This window comes from Papaver somniferum, chromosome 8, assembly GCF_003573695.1.
Source record: "Papaver somniferum cultivar HN1 chromosome 8, ASM357369v1, whole genome shotgun sequence".
NCBI classification, from domain to species: domain Eukaryota; kingdom Viridiplantae; phylum Streptophyta; class Magnoliopsida; order Ranunculales; family Papaveraceae; genus Papaver; species Papaver somniferum.
In genome coordinates this window covers 136,278,275-136,304,809 of record NC_039365.1, presented here as the reverse complement: position 1 = coordinate 136,304,809, position 26,535 = coordinate 136,278,275, and the positions used below count along the sequence as shown (strand labels likewise).

Below are 26,535 nucleotides of genomic sequence, written 5' to 3'. Positions count from 1 at the left end.
AACAAAAAGAGTCATGACAAACACCACAAAGATAAAAAAAAAAAAAAAAAAAAAAAAAAAAAAAAAAAAAAAAAAAAAAAAAAAAAAAAAAAAAAAAAAAAAAAAAAAAAAACTCTGCAAAACCAAAAACTAACCATAAACTACATGAACACCAATATTCACATGGAAATGGGTTAGGGCTGTAAATAATGCCCGAAAATACTCGGTCTATCTATATCCGTCCGAGCCTGCCTGTACCCATAGGAGCCTATAACATGTAACAACCTGTGTATGGGTCGTATGTCCTGATTAGCTTAAATGGATGAGCTCAGATTTTCCCTAAATTTTAATAATTTGGCCTTGTACCTGTCCAAATAACCCGACCTGGTACCCGTACAATTTTTTTTAAGAATTTTAATCATATGTTAAAGTAAATTGTTACGTGTCTATGTTATAATTTGGATTAAAAAAATTATTTTCATTTTTATTATACATTTAGAAGATTAGTTACTCAAAATTGTTTTAAACTATTATGCGTTCGGTCTCCAAGTTCCAACTGAAACTAAACCAGTTATATTTCCGTTTTTATTAGGGCTGCACAAGACCCACCCACGATACCCAAACCCACCCGTACCCGCTAAATCCGTGTGTTTTTAATCCATACCCGCCCGTTGTGGGTGCGTGGTTGGTTATGAAAAAAAAAAACCCGCTGTCTGTGGGTGCGAGGTTGGTTTAAGCTAATACCCGCCCATACCCGTCCAAAAAACCCGCAGATTATATACCATTAGATAAAACTAATCCTACTCGTCCATTATGAAACCCTAATACTAGTAGATAGGATAACTGATAACCCTCATTCACTTTCTACACTCTTTTCTCTGTTCGGCCTCTCCTCTTCTTCCTCCTCAGTTCTTCTTCTTCACCTACGAACGACAATTACCAGAAATCTTCACCAGAAATCGACAACAACAACTTCGAATCTTCACCAGAAATCGACAACAATCGAAAAATCAACAGATTCAACACTTAATCTTCATCTGTGAACTTCCTAGATATGAATATTTTGGGGGTTTTGGTTTTTTTTTCTCACTTAATCAAGGAGAATAAAAGTTACTCTAAATACTTGAATATAAAGCGGGTTTAAACCCGTTTAAACCCATACCCGTCCAACCCGTAGCGGGCGAGTAACAAAACCCGCCCGCTGTTTGTGGGTGCGGGATTGGTTATGAAAAAAAACAACCGCAGTCTGTGGGTGCGAGGTTGGTTTTAGCTTATACCCGTCCATACCCGCTCATGTGGAGCCCTAGTTTTTATTATACATTTTAAAAGATTAATTACTTTAAGTTAAACTATTGTACATCCGATCGATGGTGTGGACTTATGTTGGACCGACTCTCTCTCTACCCAAAATATCTAGCTAAAGTTTTTCTCTTCGGGAAAGCTCGAAGCTGCTCAGATCTACTTGGATCTTCAGGGATCTAAATACATCTGAGCAGTACTAATACAAATCTTATAGCTTTATTGGTTTTTGATATTTTCAGTAGATTAGAATTTCTTCTTATTTCATCTCAAACTCTTAAATTCATCATGTCTAACCCGCTCAATCTCGGCTAAACTCCTGGTTAGCCGGCCTAATTAACCTTGATTAATGCTTCAATCAATAGATCTATTCCAAGGGATTTCATCTTCCTTTGCGTTTTTGTGTTGTGGTATGGAGGTAGATATGAAGATCTGAATCATGGAGGCTATTCTTCTTGTATACCTATTTGTTGTTGCGTTTTCGGGATTCAATACTAATCTTGTTTCTGAGTTGATTACATCCTTATCATTTTTACTGTTGGTACAGAAATCACTTCCATTCGTTACAATAAGGTAATCATGCTCTTTGAACATCGTCATGATTTGAGGCCTTCAAATATAAAACCCTCAATTCATACCCGTTTCTTTATGTGTTGTTGTATGTGTTCAATATTATCCACTTAAACCTTAGATTATAATTCCATTTCAAATAAACTTATGCTTCTCAACCCTTAACCCAAACACATAACTTCCATTTCAAATAAACTTATGCTTCTCAACCCTTAACTCAAATACATAAACATAATCCTTCTTCTGCCAAGTTTCTTCTGGTGTATTTATTGTGTTTGAGATTACATCCTGCGTCCTTGAAGTCTTTGTGTGTTGATTTCAGATAGTATCATGTTGTTGCACCATGTCCTCTGTTAAAAATAGTGATGGTTTCCATTTATCAATTTGTTCTTTGTTTGTTCCATGAATTGGAGCTTTGAAAGGCATTCAATTTGGCATATCTGCCTTGTGGTCAGACGTTTGGGGCTTTCTTTTTCTTCTCAATCAGATGTAGGCTTTTCTAGTTTAGCATGTGTTCTTTTTCGTTTCCGTATCTATATATGGAGAGACTTTATTGATGTGATTTAGATCCGTGAATTTTTCGGAGAAGCAATGCTTAATTCAGTGGTCATGGAATGATATATATGAGATTTCTTAGGAGGTAGACATGTTACAACTGCTTCGGTTGATATCAGCTAACTTTTGTTTCGTTTAAGAGGAATTATTTAGCGGTATCTATGGGATCTCGTATTATTATGGGCTTTCTTCGATGTCTACATCTTGATACTCATATTGACAGTGGAAAGTAGAATTTCATTTGGATTGGAAGGCAGTAAAAGTGACTCCCCTTCAAGCTTGCTTTAACCTCAGCAACATTTTTTCATCATCGAGGACTCACCACTGGCTTCTCTCTACATACAACAAATGAAGGAATTTACCTTGAAAATCTAATTGTTTGCTTGACTTGCAACAACCACAACAAAACTCTCAATAGCACACTCGGCAACAACTTCATTATTAGATCTCATAAATTAGAACTTCGGCTTACCTAGTAAAAGAAGCTTAATCGATGTATTTTTGGATTGATTCTCCAGTTCTTTTTGTTTTAGCCTTTACTTTCAATCGTATCATTTGTAATCTAGTTTGCATTTGTAATTCAGTTTATGTTTAACTACAGTTTAATAACCTTGTAATAACATTATTAGTTTTAGCACCTCTTCCTCTAAAGGCAGAGATTAGAAATCGTTGGTTTAGAGAGTCTTTAGTAACCTTTGTAATAACATTTCTAGCCTCTTTCCTTCAAGTGCAGAGATTAGATTCTACTTAAAGACTCAGTCAAAGCTAAAGTCTCAGAAGTTATGGATCAAGCCGTAAAGCAAAGGAGCAAACATATATCACTCGGACAGCTCATCGCAACATCAAGGTACAAAGTCATGACTAACAACCTCGATTAACTGCATCGGACGCCACTACCTCCATCTGATTCCTGTGGACATTGCAGTGTCGATAAAAAACATTGCTTTTCTTGTGGAAAGCATTGATCGAAGGCCTTTCGACCTTCGAAACCAACATCCGCCACCGATGTAACTTTGAACCGAAGAAAGCTATTCTGCTCCAGTATCATGTTATTGTGGATTCATGGCTTACCAATCTAATTGTAATTGATGAATCCTGGGGTATTATATACCCTCATGTAATATCCCTTTAGTAATTTAATAAATTCTATGCTTTTTTTGTTTTTGATGGGAATTTTTTTTTTATTAACTAGCAAATATGATACAAAAGATTTACAATTTCGTTGTTATCAAAAACATTAAAGAGAATGCTAGTTTTCTGGATTTTTTCTTGCAATGTAGTAGACATATGTTGAAGGTTTTTAATCCTTGCTTCTTTAGCTAAGCAGTCTGCAGCTGAATTGTGCTTACGTATTATAAACTTTACCTGAGCTTGAGAGAGATCTTTCAAAATTACCTTGGACTCCTGCAAAGTTTTTTCAGCTGGCCAGGAGAAGCTTGTGCTCACCATGTTTATAGTGTCAACTAGAGTTTTGCAATCGGAGACTATTGAAATGCTTGAAAAAATGTTTTCTTTTAACCAAGTGACTGCCTTTAACAAGGCTATCGATTCCGCATGAACAACCGATGACGCCTTCTCTGAGCCTGCTGAAATGTGCATAAATGACTCGTGGTCCACTGAGTAAAGGATAAAAGGATAACCCATAGACAAGTCTTCTTTTTTAAATGAGGCATCTATAAATATTATCCAATCTGTTTTTATGTCAGACCATTTATAATTGACCGGCTTCACCTTGTGGTTGTTGATTCCCTTTTGAAATGTTTTTGAGGGAATAGAATGCAGAAATATGTTTATCTGGTCGATCAGTTTAATTGGGTCAGGAGAAATCTTCTCGAAGACTACCGAGCATCTGTATTTCCATATGAACCAAAGAATGGTGGCTATTTATTCCACTAGATTAAGAGATTCTTTTTCCGAAATCCACCCTTTGATCCAATGATCCATCGTGTCATTGTTTCCTGTCGAATTTAGCTCGTCAAGCGAGAACCCAAACCAGATAGCTCTAGCTAAAGGACATGATCTAAAAAGATGATTGTTTGTTTCATTAACTTGTGCATCACACATCTGACAGTGAGGATCGATGTCTGTGTTATGGGTTCCAAGTCTCGCAGAAGTAGGTAGAGCTTTTTGAATTAATTTCCAAATAAATAATTTGATTTTTGGAATCGCCTAAATTTTCCTAATTTTCCCCCATGGGAAATCGATTGGGGTGTTTTTATCTTGAACTTGATTGATTAAGAAGTTATAGATGTTTTTGGCAGAGAAGTTTCCTGAATGATGATGTCTCCTTCTTATTTTGTCTTGTTCCTGTATCCTTGGAGATATGGCTTGTATTTTCCTTTTGTCTCCTGGGTTGAAGAAATTGTTCAGTTTTTTTTTATCCTATTTATTTTCTTATGTTATCAACTCTTAAGCCAATTTTGGGACCTGGTCTTGGGCGTTGGTTGGTTGGGAGATTATTTGCTCATCTGGAATCCATCCGTCTTCCCAAATTTTTGCAGATTTATCATCTTTAATTTTCCAGATAAAATTTCCTTTTATTAGGTCTAATCCTTTCTGTATGCTTGTCCATATCCAAGATAAATTTGAGGTTCTAGAGGCTTCTAGAGGGTAAGAATTTGGAAAGTATTTTGCTTTAAGGAGTTTGACTAATAATTTATCTTGATCTGCAATAAGGCGACTGGCAAGTTTGGTGAGGAGAGCTATGTTTAATTTGTGGAGATTTTGTATTCCTAGCCCTCCTTGCGAGATAGGATTGCATATGATGGCCCAAGATCTAATTAACCCTCCCTGTCTTTTTTGTTCCTTTTTTTTCCACCAGAAGTTTCTCTGTATTCGATCCATTTCATCTAAGGTATCCTTTGGAAGATCAATCACTTGCATTTGATAGGTTGGGAAAGCTTGCAGAATAGATTTTATTAAGACTGTCCTACCTGCTTGGGAAAGGAGTTTCGATTTCCATCCTTGCAGAGTGGAGTAGTATTTTTGAAGAAGCGGCTCAAAATTTGCCTTTCTATTTTGTCAAAAACAGGGGAATACCGAGGTATCTATCATTTTTAGTCATCAAAGGGACTTTAAGAATTTTTGCTATAATTTTTCCATGTTTGGAGTGTAACCGAGGACTAAAATAGACATTGGATTTTTGGAGGTTTATCATTTGACTGATGATCTCTACAAATAAGGATAAAATATCTAACATATTTTTTGCCTCTCCTAAATTGGCTCTTGTGAATAGAAAACATTCGTCGGCGAAGAAAAGGTGGGAAATGTTTGGCGCATTTTTGTTAATTTTGAGACCAGAGATTTTCCTATCAATTATCGCTTTGAATTTCTGTTAAAAATGATTTTTACCACCAACTTTCTAGAGATAAATTCTTCAAAGAACATGACCAAAACACATAATATTTTCACGCCACTGCTTCTGATAGAAAAAGAATAAATTCCAACAACTCTCTTAGAGAACCAACCGGTCTTTGGCTGTCTGATAAGGATCAAATAAACTCTCTCATATTCAATCATTTCACCCAAATTGGTACTTCCCAAATCAGCAATCACAACTTTGATTTTTCCACCATCATTGATCCTTGTATCTCCGAAGTAGAAAATCATACTCTACTACAAATCCCCACAAAATAAGAAATTTGGCTCACCTTATCTAATATGAACCAACGGGGCGCCCTGGGTCCTGACGGCTACCAACCAAGATTCTTCAAAGCCAACTGAGAAACATTTGGGCCTGCCATTATTAACACAGTCCAGGATTTTTTTTAAAGATGGTACACTCAATACATATCTCAATTATTCTTTTATCACCCTCATACCGAAATTATCCACCCCGTAAACTTCGAGTGACTTCAGACCCATTAGTTTAAGCAGTACAGTCTACAAATTAATCTAAAAATCTTGGCGAATAGATGAAAACCGATTCTCAACAAATTAATTTCTCCAAATCAATATGCCTTTTTGGCGGGGAGACAAATCACAGATAACATCATAATCGCTCATGAACTTATCCACTCAATGAAAACTTCAAAAGCGAAAAAAAAAAAAGAAGAAAAAAAAGAGAGGATATCTGGCACTTAAATTAGATCTCTCTAAGGCGTTTGACAGAGTAGAGTGGTCTTTCATTACAAAATCCCTTCTTAGTTTTGGATTTAATGAAAAATGGGTAAACCTCATATTACAATGCATATCTACAACATCCTTTTCTATTCTCCTTATTCACCTTTGAGTATACGATGAATTCCTTTGTTGCTGCTTCTTAAAACTTTCTCTAATCATAATTGAGATCTAAAGCCTAAAATCTAAAATTCCAATTCAAAACTAAAACCTAAAATCAAAAAAGGGAAACAGACTGAATTGAATTGAACGAACAAGAGGAAAATTGATACGAATCAAGAGTTGGAATTTGAAACAAAATCAACAGCTTCTTCTTCTTCTATTCTCGCCTCTCCTGAATCTTTTTCTAATTAAAAAAAATGAGTTTCCTAATAATTTTTTCTAAACAAATGGGTGCGCCCGTGAATTTTTGGGACGGTGGGTTTGATAGTGGAAAAGATTTGAAAAATGGGTGTGAGTGTAGGTTTCACAATTCAAAAGTAGGGGTGAGCATTTTATCCGTAATCTGCGGATTTAACCGGGACCAACCGTATTTTTGCCGATGGATGCCCGAACCGTTCGCTAATGGATTGGGCGGGGATGAGATTTTTGAAATCCAATGGATTACGGATTGGGCCCGGATGCAACTTTGAAAATCCGTTGGACATCCATATCCGTTAGATTAAGGATATTTATATAGTTTCTATAAATATATAGATAGTTTGGAATTTTTAAGGCGTTTGCTTGGAGAGTTGTTCATGGCACTTCTATATTTATATATATATATAAAATGTGTAGGTTCTATAAGAAGTCATCTATATTGGTTTTATTTTTTCATTATGAATTTTAACTAACACAAATCCATTGGATTATCCGCACTCAATCCGTTCATCCGTTGGATGTTGGATTGGATGCGGATGCCAAATTTAAAAGCCGTAGCAAATTGGATTGGATGCGGATGAGGTGAAAATCGGTCTATACCGGCCCATGCTCACCCCTATTCAAAAGTACAAAAAGTTGGTAGCCTGTTTAGCCTAATAGTAGAACGGGCTTCGAGCAGATTCCGGGCCTCAAAATAAGCGTTTTTGACTGGCCTGCTCAGCCTGGTGGGCTTTTCCACCAGGTCAACGAAAGTACCCCAAACGAAATTTTTGGTAATGTTAATTTGTTTCTCTGTTACAATTTGTGCTGAGCAGATAGAAGGAAAGAAACTGTAAAACAAATGCAAATTGGCGTTGCCAAGTACGTTTTCTAGGAGCTCATCCTAGACCGGAAAGTGCTCTCCCTAAAATAAATGGCACAAAAATATAAAGTATCCCGAAAAAAATAAAATGGCAGAATCACCCTGTAAAATACAAAAATACATGAAGGTCACAAATGAACTGTTTTATCCCTACAGACTACAATCAAATCCTTGCTCAAAAAATCGAGAGTTTCAATTGTCTAAAACCAACCAAAAGTTTCGATAAGCAAGGAATTGCAAGGTGCCTACTTAATAATCACAATCAGATATACAACAGGATTAAGAATCCCTACCCCACCAGGACAAGCATCAGGCAAACCATAAAACTGTAAAAGGTTCCTGTGCATACGAGGATACAGCTTAGAGGTGAAATAAGTTACAGCTTGGTAATTTGGGTGCAGGTAGAGGGATATCAAGACCATCAACAAAAGTAAATACATCTTTCCATTTGACAAGTTAAACGATTGAGAATGCAGACTTGTTCCCCAACTTCTTTTGTTGCTTTGCTAATGATTATCCATGACCGCCAATTTTGATTCCTCATCAAAGCACCCAATCCTACCCATTCAAGGGCACACTGTAAAATGTCAATTCCTTCACTAGGAACGCTTATGGCCATTCAAGATGAGATGGGTTCGTACGGATAGGAGAGCCATGGATGCTTCAGAGCTTCGGAGGCAGTTGGCCGCTTCTTTGGGTTTACTTCAAGGAGATGAGCAACAAAATCTACGAAACCTTGATCACCCATTGGCAACCGATGCCGCAGAGATGATTTTTTAGGTATCAGATATTCTAACCTGTTGGTTTCCTGAGGAAGATAGCGCAACAGATCATAAGCAAAAAATGGCAACAAAACAAAGTTCTAGCATTTCTATGTATTACATGGAGAATATACAAAAGCTTGGGAACAACCTAAGTAACTTACAGACCCATCCACTTTTACACTCTTTTTTCTTGTAACAAATAGAACTATAGTCTGCATCACACATGCAGCAGCATAGATAGGATACCATGGTAGTGTATTGCTGACTCAAGGAAATGGTTAATGAAATGAGAGAGAGAGAGAAGATAAATATACATGTCACCGCCTTGACCAGGTTGGATCATAAAATAAGGATTACCCTATGGTTGCTTTATATGTAGACAACAGAACATCTAATACTAGGCTAAAAGTCTGAACATTTGTGATTGCAGAGTCAATGTGGAATAACTCACATAGCCAAGCTGAGATCATGGAGTAGTAACAACTTAAAAAAGGACATTTTAAAAGCTTATGTTCTTGAAAGATGAGTGCAGTAGCATGAGACAACACCTAAGCAATGACTAGCACATTATATATAAAAAAAACAGCAAATTAAGATGACTGCAAGAATTGGAAGTCCTGTTTCCATGATACCACACTCACGTAGCGCCTATGACAAACTTTAGAAGAAAAAAAATGCAAAAAATACGAGAACATAGATAAACAAAAGCAAGCAGAAAAATATTAGTAAAACTCTCAGACTTGACACGGGAAGCCCAAGCCTAAGAGCATACATACTGTAGATGTTGATCTGCAGCTGGTCAAAGCAAAATAAAGAATAAAAGCTACAGAAAATGTGTGAGATGAGAGTACTGCTACAAACAGCTACCTGATTCCGTTCATAAAGCATGTGATTTTTCGTGAAATATTTGTATGTATCCCGTCCCTTGGCAAGCATGCCTTGTTCAATGGGACCTATTATTCCAATCACACGTGCAAGTAGTGTTGCAGGAGAATCGTTTTGAAACAGAACCTGCACAATAAAATAGTACTTTAAACCATCTATTCACGAATCTACCAATACAAAAGATGCATTATAGCAGACGCATAAGCTAAACCAGCAATCAAAATACTGAATGAGGTAAACAATAACTCCCTTGAGATGGTTTAAAAAAGATTTCAAGGGTAAAACCCAAAAGATCGCTTTACTCACCCACACACTTGTTTAATACAGAAGTATATAATAAGACTACAGTAACATGTGGAACTAGTAACATATAAATGTCAATACTGGCTTGAAACTCATCAAAGAAAAAAAAAAGTAACAGCCGGGACTTTAAAGGTCTTTTTGTCTTCTTCTTTTGCAGAACTTTGTGCTTTGCACAAGGTACAGTGACTTGTAAAAACAAACGCACTAAAGCCTATAGCTTGATTTTGCCCGGAATGGATAGAGAAATGTCTGAGCGCACCAACGACTCAATGGGAAACAGAAATAATAATGAAGTGTCAAAGAAAACCTATCAACTTTGATGGAAAAAAAAAATGGTCCTGGTCCAATAAATCAGCTGCTTCCATAAAAGGGACATAGTTTAATCTAGAATCTTTAATCACTGTACACCTAAACTATGACAAAGGCTTAAGTCAAAGACTGATAAACATATTTTTACTCAACAAAATTTTGGTACCGAATGATAAAACATAAAACTCTGCAATAGTTATAACTCTTGTCAATATTAGTAAAACAAGGACTTAAAAGAAACAGATAGTGAGTGTTTTAAAAGTACTGTTTCACAATTATCCATTTTATTTTTTATTTTTATACACAAGCTATAAGTATCACAAGAAGAAACATGAAATCACAAGACAAAAGTATTTTAAAAAGAATACTGTTTCACAATTATCCATTTTATTTTTTATTTTTATACATAAGCTATAAGTATAACAAGAAAACATGAAATCACAAGATAAAAATATTTTAAAAAGAAGATAGGAATAGGCTCAGTATTTTACTTACATTTCCAGTACACAGTTCTGCCAAGATACAGCCAAGAGACCAGATATCGATTTTTTTATCATACGGAAGTCCCATGATAACCTCTGGTGCACGGTAAGACCTAGACTGCACATACGAGCAAAGATGATCGGTTTGGAAGCAACTACTTCCCAAATCGATGACCTTTATCTCGCACCTACTGTAGCTCTTCACCAATATATTTTCAGGCTTCAAATCACAATGAATAAGTCCAAGACCGTGCAAAAATTGAAGTGCCTCCAAACACTGAATCGTAATTGACTGCATAAAGCAAATTAATAATGTCAATACCACATTCAAAACTTACCACATAGAAGGCTTCAACTTCAGGGGGACTGGACCCAAACAAACCTGTAACCTAGGCATAGTAAAGTAAACCTCTCCTCCAGATTCTCTATTGAACTTGTGAAACTCATACAAATTTGCCTTGAGAAGTTCACATACAATCAATAGATGCTCCTGCACGCATACAAGAATAGCAATTTAAAAACAGAATGCTTAGTTTATTAAAGAAAAAAGAATGCTTCCCGTGCAATTGAAAAGACATTAACATATACCACGACAATGTATTCACAATGGAGCCCCCAGAAAATGAGTCTGTTAAAAGTGCTACATAAGTAACTCCAGAAATAAAACCGTGAGCAGCAAAGTAATAAAATTGATCACAAAGCGAAGTATGATCAGCATGTAAAGACCAGGACACCAAGAAGAATTTGTTGTCCAGAACCAGGAAGAATCCGCTATTCAACTACTACTGAAGGATTATTTTTTTAACAGTAATTTCAGTGGACTAATGGGGGTAGGTTGTTCACAGTTCACACTCAAAAAACATGGTAGAAAAGAAACAGAAAGGTCATACTTAAAAGTATGCATCTGATGGCAGTAAATAGTAAATTACACCAGGCGACGCATTAAAACGCAAATAATATGGCCCAAATGTTCCTGATATATACGTTGTCCAACTGATGTGACAAATTAAGAGGGAAGAGATAATTGGGCAAAGTGTGACAAGCTCCCAATATCCCTACCCCCCGTTCACTTGTAACAGCATTGTTAGGGAGTTTTTACTAAGGACTCAGACATCACATACAGTTTAACTTTAACCAAGTAATGCATGAATAAGCGTATGAAGGAGACGTTCAAATGGTGAAAAAGAATGCTAAACATGGAAGTATTTCTAGGAAAAGACAGAAAAGGAAAAGAAAGAAGCACGTAATGGACAAAAAAAAATTAAAGATTTAAAGCACTCATGGGTAGGAAGAGGACGATATGTAGACATCAAGTTACCCGATAATAGAAGTAATCATACAAACGGAGAAGATGGTACTTGTCACCAGGATCATTCTTGTTAACAAACTTGAGAAGCTTTATTTCATCAAGGCTCTGATCGAAAAAATCTTTGTTGTTCTTTATGATTTTCACACAAACATCCATGCCTGTGTGCAAATCATGTGCTTGAATAGCTTTGCTAAAAGCAGCTGATCCAAGATATTCCGTAACATGGTAACGCCCAGCAATAACTGAGTTTAGAACAACATGGAAATTTTTATCCTCCTCGAACCCAGTTCTGAAGCAGAAAACAAAACAAGAACATTCATTCAGTTAAACCATATAGGTAATGATTAAGAGAAGTGGTGAGTCCGTTAGACTTGCAGCCATAGACCCTCAGTAATGAAGAACTGTATGGCATAAAGAAGAGACCAGTCAAACTGGGAGAATAGAATGTACTTTAACAAAGTAAGGGAAATTCAGATATACATGCCTGTTTTTCCTATGCACGACCTTGAGATTGAAGGTTTCGAATTCCTCCTCCTGAGCTTTTATCTGTCTAACTTGCTCTTGCACAGCTGCTGCTTCTTCATCTTCCAAAGTAGTCCCTGGATCCTCTTCTCTAGCTTCTTCTTCACCTTTGATCATGCCCTCTCTTTCAACATCATTCGACACTGTAGAATCCGTGGAGTTTCTTGATAGTACGTCATTATTATTTTCATCCCCCAGGCTTTTGACAGGTGAAGAAGTGGTGCTCTTGCGTCTCCATGTGGGAAGCACATCATCAGTTGCTGCAATCAAACCATTATCACAATCATTTGTTTTATCTCTAGTAACCATTTTACACTTGTTTGACCAAGGAGATTTAGAGAGCTCTCCCTGTAACAAATCTCCAGATCTCAATGGTGGTGGAAAAGAAAACCCACCTTCGGTATTCGTTCCAAATGTATGACTGCCCTTTTCATGTCCCGTAATATATTTATAAGAATTTTCTTTAGCTGTCCTCCCTTTATCTCTTTTTAATCTATCAAGATACTTTTTTTCTGTGTCTGGCTGATATTGCCTAGATCCACTGATACCAATATCATGCTCATGAAAATATTCCAGGTCGCCTTCGCTGCTTTCTCCAACCAAACTTTCACGTACTTCACTGCCAATATCAGCAACATCACTACTAATCCCCACACCAATTGACCTAACTGAGCCATGCTGATCTTCCTCAATACAAAGGTCATCAGGCCCAGGCCTTTCACACTCATCCCGACCTCTCCCATTCCCCAAAATGACAAGTTCATTAGTTTGAGTAACAAATCCCTGCCAAACAGGTTCTGCCCTCATCAAATTCAGTTCTTCTTCATCCATAAGTTGACCATCATATTGAGCTATTAAATCATGTTCATTATTCCTTCTATATGTTTTAGCCATGGAATTTCCCATGGGATCATTTGGAGCAGCAACCTGCTCAATATTTTTAGCTTGGAAATATTGCTCGCCGGAGAAGTAAGAATCTTCCTCGGCAAATGATTGGTCATCGTCCTCCTCTTTGCTTGGACGAAGTTCTTGTGGATCTGGAATGCTGCCATGCCCAATTCCCTTTTCATTGTCACTCGGATAATCAATCTCATGAGCCAGAAACCAGGTTTCATCCTCAATAGGCTGTCTCATGTACCCAACGTCTTCATCATCGTCGTATTCATCAGAGTCCCAATATTCATTAGGATAGTCAATCATATCACTCAACCCATCACCAACAGTTGCGAAACCGGAAACCAAATCAGAAGTATCCTCAGCAATGCCCTGACTTACAGACAACCAGCTGGTCCCAACAGTTCTCTTTCCACCTGTCATTATCATTTACAAATAAATGTAAATAACCCGTACAACAAATATTGAAGAGAATACGGTATATTGTTACGAATTACTCCGTGATCTTGTCTACAGATTAAAAACGTCCCCTTCCAACAGACAGTTTTGTATGACCTCCAAATTGAGCAAGGTTCACAACCATTTTCAACGTCTCTGTTAAGACATCGTTATTTTCTTTAATTTCATGTCTCTTCAACCGTTTAATACATCATCCCTAAAAAATTTGACTCTACTTCTTGTTCAAAAGCCTACCATTTTATTAAAATATGGAAATGAGTAAAAAATTAAATTTAAAAAGTCAAAACCAATACTTTGTGATGTTTAGTCATTTGTAATGAAGTCCTTTACAAGTAAAACATATTAAGTCCTGTTAAATATGAATTAACAATTCAAGTCACCTAAGTTACCACCATCTTGACAGCAAGAATGACAGGATTAGAGCCTGCACACCTGTTTAATTAAGAAAAGCTTTTCCATTCGGGAAACTGAAGATTAAGATACAGCAGTGGTCATATTGCCGAATGATTTAAGCGGCATGTGGTGAATCATAAAGCATATTTATTTCATGGAAAGAAAGAATAACAATGGAGATTGTAGATTTGAGTTTCTAGGCCTCAACAGTGTTACTAAGTTTGGATCCAGGCCGATAAACAGGGAAAAGATCTTATGAAGGAGTGGCACAAGAATAGTTAGAAAATAGGAATTTCATATCTGTCAGCCAATATGATTCTATCTTTCAACTCCCTGCCAAGTCCTGCATAGTCTACAGCGTTTATGTCATAAGAACTGAAGTTCCCTTTTTGTTAACACTTCCTTTCAGCGTTCAGAGGCTTGCAAACTTCCTAGTGATGGATCTCCACCAGGATTAACTTATTGTTTCCTTTTCTCTAGTGGCAAATGACAACTAACGTGTTGCTGAATCCAGAATATAACATTTAAAGAGAACCCGAGGTCAGTTTTATTTCTAACTCTCTTTGCACTCTGAAATTGACATATGCAATACAGTGCTTATGGAAAAACTACACAAGGTACAAGAAAATAACAGTTATTTCAAGCACCAAAAGGTTAAAGCTGACCATACCTGAAGAGTTAATTTCTTGCCCAACTGGAACATCCAGAAAAGACCCAATCATAAAGGTATTATCTGCACTGCTGAACTTCGGTTGTCGATCAAATTTTTCTTCCCAATGTACATTTACTGGCTTATCTTCGGACTTCAGTTTAACAGGTGGCAACCTCGGCAACTCTTCCTTGTGATGCTCGGTCATAAGTGTTAAATCTAAGGTACCAATACTCTTATCTTCCAAACCTCCTTGAGTATTTCTGAAGAACAGCGATCTTCCGATTTCATCCACCTCCTCCTTGATTGCCATTCTAATATCATTGTTTTCCAATTTCCTCTTCCCTTCCTTCCTAATATCACCAGAACTAATAATAGTATCATAATTTGCCAAAGAATCTACCTTGGGAAAGGGAAAAACGGTCTTGACAGAACACTCCTTCCACTGATCCGAAGAAGACTTTGTAATTTCGTCAGTTTTTGACCATGGGTTTTCTGTTAGATTATCAGTCTTAGATCCTTGGTCGACTTTCTTACGATTACTACCTTTACTCTGTTCACGCTTCAATTCAAGATCAGGTTTGCTTGAGCTACCTTGCCACAATACTTTCTGGTCACTTGACTGACTATCAATTACTGCCAAGTATTTGGATTGTTCAGTTATTTGGAGCTCTGAAAACTTATTCACGGTATTGACACTATCCTTCTGAAGCAGATCAATGGGACCATTAGTGGGACTTAGTTTCCAGGAGTATCGATCTTCTGAAGTACCTTCAGAACCTTGTAAACTTTTCTCAATTGATTCGTTAGGTTTATTTCTTTCCCCAGCAAAAGTAGTTTTCCATTTACTTTCAGAACCATTTTTACTAGCTCCTCCACCATACTCTATCTCCTTAATAATCAGTTCTTTAGAAACTTCGTCATTATTTCGAGAACCAGTTCTTTTCATCACTCTCTTTTCCTCCTTGTCTTCGTCCAATGGATAAGCAGCAGAGTTCCTTTCCTCTGAGTTAGGGTTGTGAAGGGATCCTTTAGAATCACTACGGTTTGTAAGTTCCCCAAGCAAAGCAGCTTCAGCCCTAGTAAATCGATTTCTTCGCAGGAAATCTAAAATGACATCTAAATTTTCCCCCATTTTCAACTACTTGTACTCAACAACGCTGCACTTACAATTCCAGTCTACCTGAAGTCGATGAATATAGTCGTCCACTTCAAACCCTAACTTTTTAAACCCTTTCTAAACTTGAAAAATATACAAATCCCTAGGTGCTAGATCCAAAATATCGAGTCAACAAACAAATAGAATCAGAAATTTACGATAAATCAATAGATAAACCCTAGTTATGGGAAGAAGAAGATGAAATACTCTAATGGATGGATTGATTTGAATGTGAATAATAAATGAAAAAATAAACTTACAGATCACCAATAGTTGGAATGAAAGAGACGAGAAAGAGGAAATCTCAATAGATAATCAGAGGGTTTTGTGCTGGCAGAGAGTGTACTGTTGAGTCTCTTCGTCTGTAGATTCCATCGCCATCAAAGAAAAATAAAACGAAAGGGGAAAAAATGAAGAAAAGGAACAACAGTATACATTCGCATCGTTTGCTTTCTCTCTCTTCCTTTTTATCGTTTGGGCCTGCATTTTATTTTCCTAGAGGCAATTTATATTAAAAAATACTAACATTGTCGTTAGAATTTAAAATATCACGAAAGCATTCTTCTTTTTCTTTTTTTGATAAATATATCCTTCTAATAAATAGAAAATAATTTCAAATTATTGTTATTGCTTCAAAAAACGAAAATCATGGAAACAAAAGGGGCAATTTTATAAAAATATTCATTTCAAAATATAATCTATAAAATATCCTTTCCATTTTTATAAAATGACACTATTGTCCAATTTTTCTTCTTATAAAACGGTGAACGGCCAGTTAAATGGTAGGTGGTAGTTATGTCACGTGGAAAAATCTTAAAAAACTACGAACTGACTGAGTTGAACTCAGATACCCGTATCTCACAGGTAACGGAAATAAAAGATTCGACAATCTTGTAAGCAGCGTAATGATCCTGAATCGGACTCGCTAAACCTGAAACAATGTGATGATTTTGGGCTCGTTGATCCTGAAAATCTAATAAAAGGTTGATTCCTGGTCACCCAAAAACCTCATACCACTTGCAAATGGTTAACCTTTCTGAAAAATGATGTACAAACCTGGAAACAGTGTAGCGTTTCAAAGTTGGGCTCGACGAATATAGTAAATATTGTAGAAGCTCCTAAGTGGAGGAAAAAATTTGTGGGCATCAGTGTAAATTCACATTCATGGTATTTCAATGTCTCTTAATATATTAAATTTGTAAACGAGAAAATGACCAATATTGTGGGCCATAACGGGAATTCCTAACTGTCGGGTACTTGCAAAAACTTAGAAAATAATGAAGGTACTTTAGCAAATATGTTCTCAAGTGGAGCATTTTATGTTGTTCTTCAAATAAAAGTCCTTTGGAAAATTGCTTCTCACGATGTTTGCTTTGTATAACCGTTTTTTTAATCTCTTTATTATCCATTATTCTTTTAAATCATAAAATATTTTGAGTTTAAATTTAATCAATAAAGTTTTCAGCCCATATTTTAGTTATATATCTCTAAAGATTCGGGACGAATTTTTGTATATATAGTAATTATTATTATCTAAATAAAGTATAATCCCTAATTTGGTGATTATTCAATTTCATATAGCCTTTTAAGGAGTTTATGTCAGTTCACTCAGTCGTTCCAAATATATTCAAGGGTAATTAACACCAAAATGACGTAGATCTGTAATCTTATGAAGATCTATGGCTATTGGATGTAATTGCAATTTCAATGCACCGCACAAACTACTCCCCTCTGGAGCATCTTATCTTCATGAATGAGATAAAATTGTTCTCATTGAAGAACGATAATTCAAATGGTGGAATCAACAGTTTTACACCATCCCTCAATCATCATCATCAACCTCCTCAAAGGAATATATGTATTTAGTACTTTTGTTGTATTGTATTTTATAATACATAATATTTGTACTTCTTCATGTATCTTCATTACAATGTATTTGATGATGTAAATCTTCTGGAAAGTATATGAAATTTGGGGCTTTTTGCTCCTGGTCCTTCAAAAAAAAAGTCTTTTAAAAACGCGGGGGGTACCAAGTACACTACCAAATTTTTCGTTCGGCAACCTGTATGGACAAGACCTAATACAATTCCAAGTACACCAACTTAATGATCCTTGACAATATGTACATAGAGTTTAAACCTCTGCTTCTTCTCGATCAGTAATTTTAAGACAATGAGTCTGTGAACCTGATTGTAAGAAGAGTACTTGGACGAAGTTTGATCTAGTCGTATCCAAATAATCCAATCAAAATTCTGCCAAGTAATTGAACTTGTTATTTATCTTTGAAGATATGAGTTCTAAAAGAAGCTAGTCTCGTAATCGATTATAATTAGATGGATATATTTGCTAAGATTGAATACAAACAACTTGTGTAAATCCTAATTATTAGAGCATTGCTCGGTCGAACTTACAGTTAGTTAAGTCTCGGTCTAGGATAGTGGAGTTGAGAAACGAACCAGTCATCATTTGCGTTATACCATTTGAAGGCGAAGATCAACCAAATATTTTGGAGGACTTCATCAACAAAATGTAAGTGAGGACTGAACTACCTATTTCTCAAGTTATATTCATTTTTCTATCTTTGAGACAATTGTTGCATAACTAATTAGACTAGCTTGCATAGATAAGAATTTCGAGTCGAGAACTAATTATTTAGTTTACGAATTTATCGAAATATAATGACTAAGCTTAATGAACATTTGTTCATACTTGATCAACTTTGGTGGAGAACAATTTATTGTTCGGAACCAAATCATGATTCAAGTTTATCATTCGAAAATAGCATGTAACAATGATATGTGTCATTGATGTTATTCAGGAATGTTTTGAATCGATTTAGAGAAATATAAAACTATTATATTCGGAATACAAGATAGTGTTATCAGTCTTAAAAATTAAGAAAACGGTTACATGTCTGAAGCCGTATTACATGTATTTGTACACGTCGCGAAATATCTATATATCGAATTTCAGATTTGTGTGATATGCGTACTCGTATGTACATCATGGGAAAATCTATTTGTTTCCTGAACCGGATAGGTATATATATTCATATACAAACCATTATGGAATTGTGGTAAGGGAACCGGGTTAAAATAATCAAATCGGTATGCGCGTCATAACAGTTCTATGTTCAAGAACCAGTTTACTACCTAAACCGGTACGTAAGCTGAATGTTATGTGAACTCTGGAACCGGTAAAGCTCTTGAGTTTGCAAACAGGTACGTGAACTAAAAAGTTCTGTAGACTCCGGAACTTTGAGTTGATTCAAAGTTTGCAAACCGGTACGTGAACTGAAAAGTTATGTAGAGTCCGGAACTCGGTAATTGCATAAGTTTGCAAACCGGTTTATGAACTAAGAAGTTCTGTAGACTCCAGAACTCGGTTGTTGCATATAAGTTTGCAAACCGGTACGGGTACTGTGACTCAGCCGATTCACGAACGATTCAAGTAATTGTACTTTGTACATATACAAACTATGTCGATTATGATTCAATTGCAATTAAATTATTTTTATGAAGTAATTTTCATTTGATCGATTCTCTAATTAACACTAGACTCATTTGATCACATAATTGTGACTCAATATTAATATCTTAGTGAACATGGAAATTAGTGTTAAGATTTTAAGTTTAAATCGGCTAGTTTCGGCTAACCATGTTGAACATAGTCTTTATACACGGTTCGGTTACGGTTTACCTAACCATAGTGTATATCTTGTATATGTGAATAAGATTCAAAGCTTTAATCTAAAGGTGAATATTGTTTGCTTGGTTCCAAAGCTATCTTAACTTAAACCTAAAGCAACCTAGGCTTTGAAGTCTATATAATGGGAACTATTGGCAACTGGGATCTTTGAATCCTGACACTACTTTTTGGTGTGTCCTAGTTGTATCTAGAGTCGTCCTCTCCAGAAACCCTTTTAGGGTTTAGCGACTACAAAGACTTCATTGGGATTCGTGAATCCAGGTGATAGTTGTCTAAAATACCTAATTTGATATCTAGTATTTATGCTTTCTTTACTACTTTTCCTGTAAAATATGTATCTTATGTTTGCTTTTGAGTGTTTAGGTACTTTGGAGTCATTTGGAACAAAAGAAGAAGAAACAGGGCAAAAGTGTCATCTCATGTGCAACTACTATTGGAGGCGAATTATTTCTCATTATTTGCTTTTATTTCTTCATCTTTGTCTGAAAAGCATGTCGGCTTTAGTGATGCAAATTAATTGTTTGAAAATCATGACAGCTTTAGTGATGAAGAGACACTGAAGGAAAGAAGTGGATTTAAGAAGTAAGAGACGGATGCTGTTGGTGGAAGAATTCGAGAAAAAAGAAAGCTTCTATTTGGAGCTAGTAGGGCAGAAGCGTCGTTTCAGTGCAAGCACTATCAAGAGCATAATGGAGGATAAGGGGATGTTTCGTGGTAGCCCTTATCAGGTGGCTGGGATACCTTGAGTAATTCTTATTTCTACCAAGCCCTGGGAATGGGATTGAGAGAAAATCATTTCTCTTTATCATTTCTTTTCTTAGTCAGGGAGGAGAGTTGCGGCTGCAGTACACAGCTACCAAATCGAGATGCAAATCAGATAATTCATGGAGAAATCGAGAAGATGAAGCTGTTTCTGAACTGAGATTGTGAGGAGAAGAAGCTCTTGATATTGTTGCTGTGATTACAAGTTCAGAGAGGATGGATTTGGGGAATTTATTAGGGTTCTCAGGATTTAAAGAAGTTATGGTTCGATTCAGGTTTGAGATGATGAAAGATGGTGTTTGTTATGGTGTTGAGAGGATAAGGAATAATGGGTTTCTTTGAATTCGTGTTTGAGGAAGGGAGTCTGACGCTGCTATGAAGAAATTGATATAAAAATCAGAGATGGGTTGCTTCTGCAACTCGTATTTGTAGAGAAGAACTGGTCAGTAAGGAAGATTAATGAAGAATACATGGTTTGAAGTTGTGTTCTAAGTGCATATCTTGATACATGAAAGGAAGAAGATGATTATGTGACATTGGAGTTGGTGTTGTTGCTCAAGAGTTCAAGTGATGGCATGCTGCAGTTGATACTAAAGAAGGATTACAGGGCAATCGAGACATGGAGGAATGACGAGGTTGACCTTAAATGATTGAATGGTCTGGTAGAGTAACCTAAGGCACTGCTGCTGTTGTGTGGTTGGCTTGTATTAGACACAGTTGATATGAGAGCTGTGTGGAGTTATAGTTGCACCTGAATTGAAGTTATTGTACAGCTGGTTGAAGTTGCAGAATGAACTGATGCCGCAAATGGTTGAAATGGAGTGGCACTGATGGGTTAGTATTGGCTCGAGTTTGAAGGCTGTTTTAGGAGAAGAGTTGCAGTTGGTGAAGCTACTGAGATGATATTGCAGGTGGACTTGTAGTTGTGAAATAATGCAGCTGAAACTGTGGTATTGAAGTTGTAGTTGCTGTCAAGAGAAAGGGAAGAGCAGTGAGATGTGATCTGAGATGGAGTAATGGTGGTAATGGTCTCAAACAGTGAGGATTTGGAGTTTTTATTCATGGGTTGTGTTGAATGGTTGAGCTGGTAATGAAGCCACAAATGGTGTGGGATTGAAGAGAATATCAACTCTGGGGCAAGAATTAGATGTATGCTATTATTGAGCTGCAGGGATAAGTGGAATTGGTGTTGGCCTTGAGAATGGTTCAAGGGAGGATTAAGCCGCGGCTGTTGTTTGAATTGTTATTGAACTGATGTGCAGGTGATGCAGTTGCAGTTACAAGCAATGACAAATGGAGAATGGGTTTCTATCAGAGTTCAAGTTGGAGATGTAGAGATGGAGTGTCTTAGTTGTTGCTGCTGGAGAACTTGGATGTTGTTTGTACAAGGATCTGAGCTTGTCTACAAGGTCAAGAAAATGGGAGGTTTTATTGTTACTAATGGCTAAAGAATTGGTGCAAATGAGGAATGCATGAACTGCAGGTGATGGATTGTGCGAGATTGCAGCTATTGATGCAGAAATGTTGGCATGTTGAGCAACTATATGGCAGAACAAGGTTGATGCTGATGTGAGAGTGTGACTAGCTGAGATGCAGAAAAGTCCTGAAGTTCAGCTGCAGTTGTGATGGTATAGGTTTAGGAACAACAAGCACTCAAGAACTGCAGAAACTGCGCAAAAACGCAGTAAGAATGATGAGCCGGAGAGCCTAGCCCGGGATGCCAGACTTCAGATATTAGAGTGTGGATCTTAAAGTTTCATTGAATCGCGAATGGGGTATGTGTTGGATGCAAGAGTCAGCCATGGCATATATGAGTTTCGAGTCACGCTTTTGGGTACGTTTTCGCAAGAAATAAGAAGTTGGGTTGGATGGTTTTTTGTAAATGTATGAACTATAGATATGAAGAGATGAGGTGCTCGAAGTATATATTTGCCCGGTGACAGTTTCCGATGGTTCAGTTGCCGGAGATAGTTTTCTGGTGAACGGTTTCCGACGACGGTGACCAGATTCCGGTGATGACGTCAGCAATCCGGCGATCAGTTTTGCACCCAGAATTTCCAGAGGAGATGTTTTAACTCATGGGCTCGGTGGACCACGTGGAGATGGGTTTTGAGAAGACCTAAACTTGGAAAGGGTATCCTTTTGGAATTGGAGAAGCATATAAATAGAAAACTCTTTCTCAAAACCGAGATATATCTCTTCTTCTACTTCTACTTTTTTTTTCTAGGGTTTAGAAACATGAAACTTCTTTCCATTCTTGTGATGAACTCCTTTAACATGGGTACTTAATTTTATCATTGGTTTAAGGAATAAGTTGGATTTCCAAATATGGATTTTTATGCAATGAATTAGTTTTGTCTCCATATTATCGTTTATGATTCACCATTATTTGAATGTTTGTTTGGTTGAGTCTAGAATCAATCGAGTTTGTATGATTCACCATTATTTTAATGTTACATGATTTGAATGTTTGTTTGGTTGAGTTTAGAATCAATCGAGTTTGTTTCCATCTCTATTGCTATATTATGATTTATTAAACGCAAAAGTGATAGATTCCTGATTACAAGTAGCATAATTGTGATTATTGCTTGTAGTGATACATCCTAGTAGTCACAAGTGAGTCATAACCTTTGTTAAATCGGTTAGTGCTTTTACATGTTCGATTGCTTTGATTGGCCTGATTTCATAGAATTTAATGCATCTAGGGAATTAAACTTGATTAGTGCTTTTACACGTTAGGTTGTTCTCTAAGATAGAATTCATATTCACATCTTTTAATGTGTTTGTTGATGACAAGAGGAGATTTGCGGGATATACTTGCGATCAAGGTATCTTAGGGCCTTTGATAAAAGAGAGATTAAATATCAATTCTAGTTATTGTTAAAAAGCATGTTTGTGAATGAAGATGAATCCTTAAACAATATCTTTACATCTTTAATTTGCGTGTTTAGTTCTTTGTTTGCTTTTATTTTATTTTAGTATATAAAAATCAGAAACCCCCCCATTGGTATTTATAGGAAACCGAAAAAATTTGACAACCTTAGTCCTCTCTGTGGGAACGATCCTTTCTTGCCCTTGCTATATTTATATGTTGAGTAGTAAGAAAGTGTAATTTATTTTTGACGCATACGACAGCGATCAAATTTTGGCGCCGCTGCCAGGGAGGCAGCGGTTGTTAGTTGTTTTTGGTTTCTTATTTTTGTTTTTAGTCTTCTTTTTTTCTTTTTAATTTTCTTTGTATCTTTATTTTCTGGTTTTTAACCTTGTTTTGAGAACTCTTGTTTCAGGTACCAATTACTATGGACGGAGCATATTGGAACAATGGGTACGGTTTTCAACCTCAACAACATTATGACAACTATCACCCTTATGGGGAATACAATCAAAACCAATCCTTTGGTTATGGTCAATATTCCACGTATCCTTTGCGTTATTCTCATACATACCAACCTTCTTACGATAGGTATGTAAGTGAGCAACCACAAGGAGGGGAGACTAGTTGTACTACTATTTATATTTCTTCGAGTTTGGTAGATGAGATGCAACAATTTATGGTGGGCATGGAGTCAGTTTGTAGACAACCAAGCGTGGAACCAATTTCGTCGACCGAATATGCTAATAGTATGTTTGGCCCAATTTCTGATCGTAGTTATGATCATTCACCCAATCAAAGGGAAGATAATTTGCCTAGCAATACTGAAGTAAGTGATTCTAATTTTTCCTTGTCGAACGAGCTTTACCAACAAATGGAACACTATTTTCAAAATTTGGATGGATCACTCAAGAGCTTCAAAAAGGTGTTTCCATTTTAAGACAAGGCATTGAAGAATACAAAGAGGACATGCAAAATTATGCGAAAGACCAATCTTTGGGAAGTGGTAGCCAATCTCATGTCAACTATGATAGTGACGATGACCATGAAAGTACAACGCTTGAACCAATTTATGGTGACATCCCCGAGGAGTGTACAATGGAGTATTTTTGCGATCAAGGTGAAGATGAAAAGGAATATGATGACACTAGTGCAGCTTACTCAAGCATTAATCTTAATAATGATCAAGAACCTATTCAAAAGGTAGAGCTTGAGGATGATGCAATGCGTGTTCTTAAAAAGTTCCTTATGGAGAGACTTGAATCCGCAGTATCATATGTGCCTTACAACAAAAAAGAGTGTGTTGAGAATGAAACCGATATGACCAATATTGTGGAAGACCCAGTTGAGCTTGCAAAGGATTGTAATGATGATGTTTATGTCGAGACTTTGGTTAAGGCGGAAACAGACGAAGAATGGTTGCAAGGTTTGATAGAGGACCATGATATAAAAGAGGTGAATAACTCACTTGAGTTTTTCAAGGATGAAGAGGATTCCGTAATACAATAGATTGTGCAAGGTTTGTCTAACCCTTTGCATATTGTTTCTTCTCCTTTATCTCTTATTGGTTTGAATGTATGTGCTTCGAAAACATTGGTGAATGACTTTGTTTCTCGATATCCGCCATTGAAAACATTTGATTCTCATGCTATGCAGGTTTGTGAACAAGAAACTATGAAAGTTCCCGAATTCTATATTTTATATCCACTTCCAAGTGTGGACAAAAATAAGTGTGGGGGAAACTTTTATCGGTTAATAGCTTCGTTTCTGTTTTATATTACTAATATGTGTGTGAAGCTAGTGTTTGCAAAACATGTTCTATGGAAGGATCCTCAACTTTTCAGGTTATTGGTGTATGAGGAATCGGTCTTGCAAGTCGGGCTGACGACTTTAAACCAAGCGCTAAATGGGAGGCAACCCACTGGGTTTGTGTATCTATCTCTATCTCTATCTTTTTTTTAAGTCTTTTATCTTTATTTTCTTATTTTGGATATTTGCATATCAAAACTCCAACTTTTAGAAAATTTTGAACAATTTAGAATAAACACTAGCCTTTCTAAGTAGATGAAATTTTTTCTTGACGATGAGGTATATATATTGGCTGAGTTGGGATTAGATGCCAACTAAATAGCTTGTTTAGTGTTTATCCTCTATTTTTCAAAAATAGCTATGAGTTGGAATATCAGTTTTTTATTATGCATTTTATTTTCTTATTGTGTATATATATCATGTTATGAATTTCCCATCTTAAATTTTACTTTGGATGACTTAATTTACATTGAGGACAATGTAAAGTTTAAGTGTGGGGGAGTCTTTTCGCATATATAATTTTTAGCCTTGTTAGTTTTTCTCTTTTTTGATTTAAAAAATAAAATGCTTTATACACTCCGAAACATAGAAATATGTGCCTTTAGGATGACACTATCAATCTAAATGGATGGAACCATCTTGGCTGCAGGAGTTGAGGAACCCATTAACTACAAGGGACATAATTATTTAAGTGTTAGAAATAATATGAAAGTTGTTACCATAGCTCGGAATATCACCATATCACTTTCTGTTTTTACTTTTGCAACCTTTATGTTATATCTATGTGATTTGGTGGGTCACTAACATCGACTTGTTATTGCTGTTAGGATGAAATAGTGTGATTGAGTTACTAAAAAAAAAAAAAAAGACCGACCAATTGACCAAACGGAATAAGATTGACACTTGGATAGAAATATGTGTGTGTTCTCCATGTCTTCGTCGCCTAAGCAAGCGTGGAGTGCTGGATCCAAGGGTATTACCATGTAATCTGCTGACAAGAATCATGCGCTTGGATTCTAAAAAAAAAAAAAATCCAATCATGTTGTCGATTTGAAAAAAAAATTGAAAAAAGAAAAAAAAAAGAAATTTTTTTTTATCATTATTGTTTAATAAAATCGACTCCTGGTTCCCTTGTGTATGCCAGTTGAGTTGATCTAGAATTAAGATTGTCGACCGTTTGTTCCTTGTATATGCCAGCTGAGACCAATATCTCAATCCAATAGGATTCATAGGTTCATCTTGGCGGTGACCTTCAGACAGATACGGGAAACACCATTCACTTAGTCAACATTCGCAAACATCTATCTCTATATCCATCTTCTTAATCTATTCATGTGTGATTGTGGTTAGTCAGATTCCGAGTATTGTGGTTTGTTCAACTTTTTGAGTAGAGATTAATTTATATATATATTAATTTGGATTCGCATCAGGGTACCTCCTCCAATAGCCATTTTGGATTTGTTCATAAATTTGTCACAGGTAGCCGGAGTTGAAAATATAGGTTTTGTAGGC

General features: G+C 36.3%; 1 protein-coding gene and 1 long non-coding RNA gene across 4 annotated transcripts; one reads left to right on the top strand and one right to left on the bottom strand.

The window, feature by feature from the left end:
• Positions 1–1,347: 1,347 nt before the first annotated feature.
• Positions 1,348–3,570, top strand: LOC113303156. Its single transcript, XR_003337322.1, has 2 exons — positions 1,348–1,851; positions 3,137–3,570. It is a non-coding gene; the product is annotated as an uncharacterized LOC113303156 (long non-coding RNA).
• Positions 3,571–7,818: 4,248 nt separating this feature from the next.
• LOC113303154 lies at positions 7,819–16,358 on the bottom strand. 3 transcript variants are annotated; one of them, XM_026552170.1, is made up of 8 exons: positions 16,133–16,358; positions 14,735–15,982; positions 12,281–13,628; positions 11,806–12,085; positions 10,870–10,977; positions 10,501–10,779; positions 9,376–9,519; positions 7,819–8,552 (listed from the first exon to the last, which is right to left on the bottom strand). In XM_026552170.1, exons 2-8 carry the CDS (start codon positions 15,846–15,848, stop codon positions 8,364–8,366), a joined length of 3,462 nt encoding a protein of 1,153 aa, XP_026407955.1. In that variant the 5' UTR covers positions 15,849–15,982; positions 16,133–16,358; the 3' UTR covers positions 7,819–8,363. The 3 variants fall into 3 exon arrangements, with proteins under 3 accessions (XP_026407955.1, XP_026407956.1, XP_026407954.1); XM_026552171.1 differs by having other exon boundaries at positions 12,281–12,578; positions 12,714–13,628; positions 14,735–16,357; XM_026552169.1 differs by having other exon boundaries at positions 14,735–16,358.
• Between the last annotated feature and the right edge of the window lie 10,177 nt (positions 16,359–26,535).

Excerpts from the sequence above, each read along its gene's own strand:
- LOC113303154 (XM_026552169.1), bottom strand. The coding sequence starts at position 15,848 with ATGGGGGAAAATTTAGATGTCATTTTAGATTTCCTGCGAAGAAATCGA. Across the intron at positions 13,629-14,734 it reads GCAAGAAATTAACTCTTCAG|GTGGAAAGAGAACTGTTGGG; the intron begins GTATGGTCAGCT and ends TGATAATGACAG. Across the intron at positions 8,553-9,375 it reads TGCTTTATGAACGGAATCAG|GAAACCAACAGGTTAGAATA; the intron begins GTAGCTGTTTGT and ends TATCTTCCTCAG.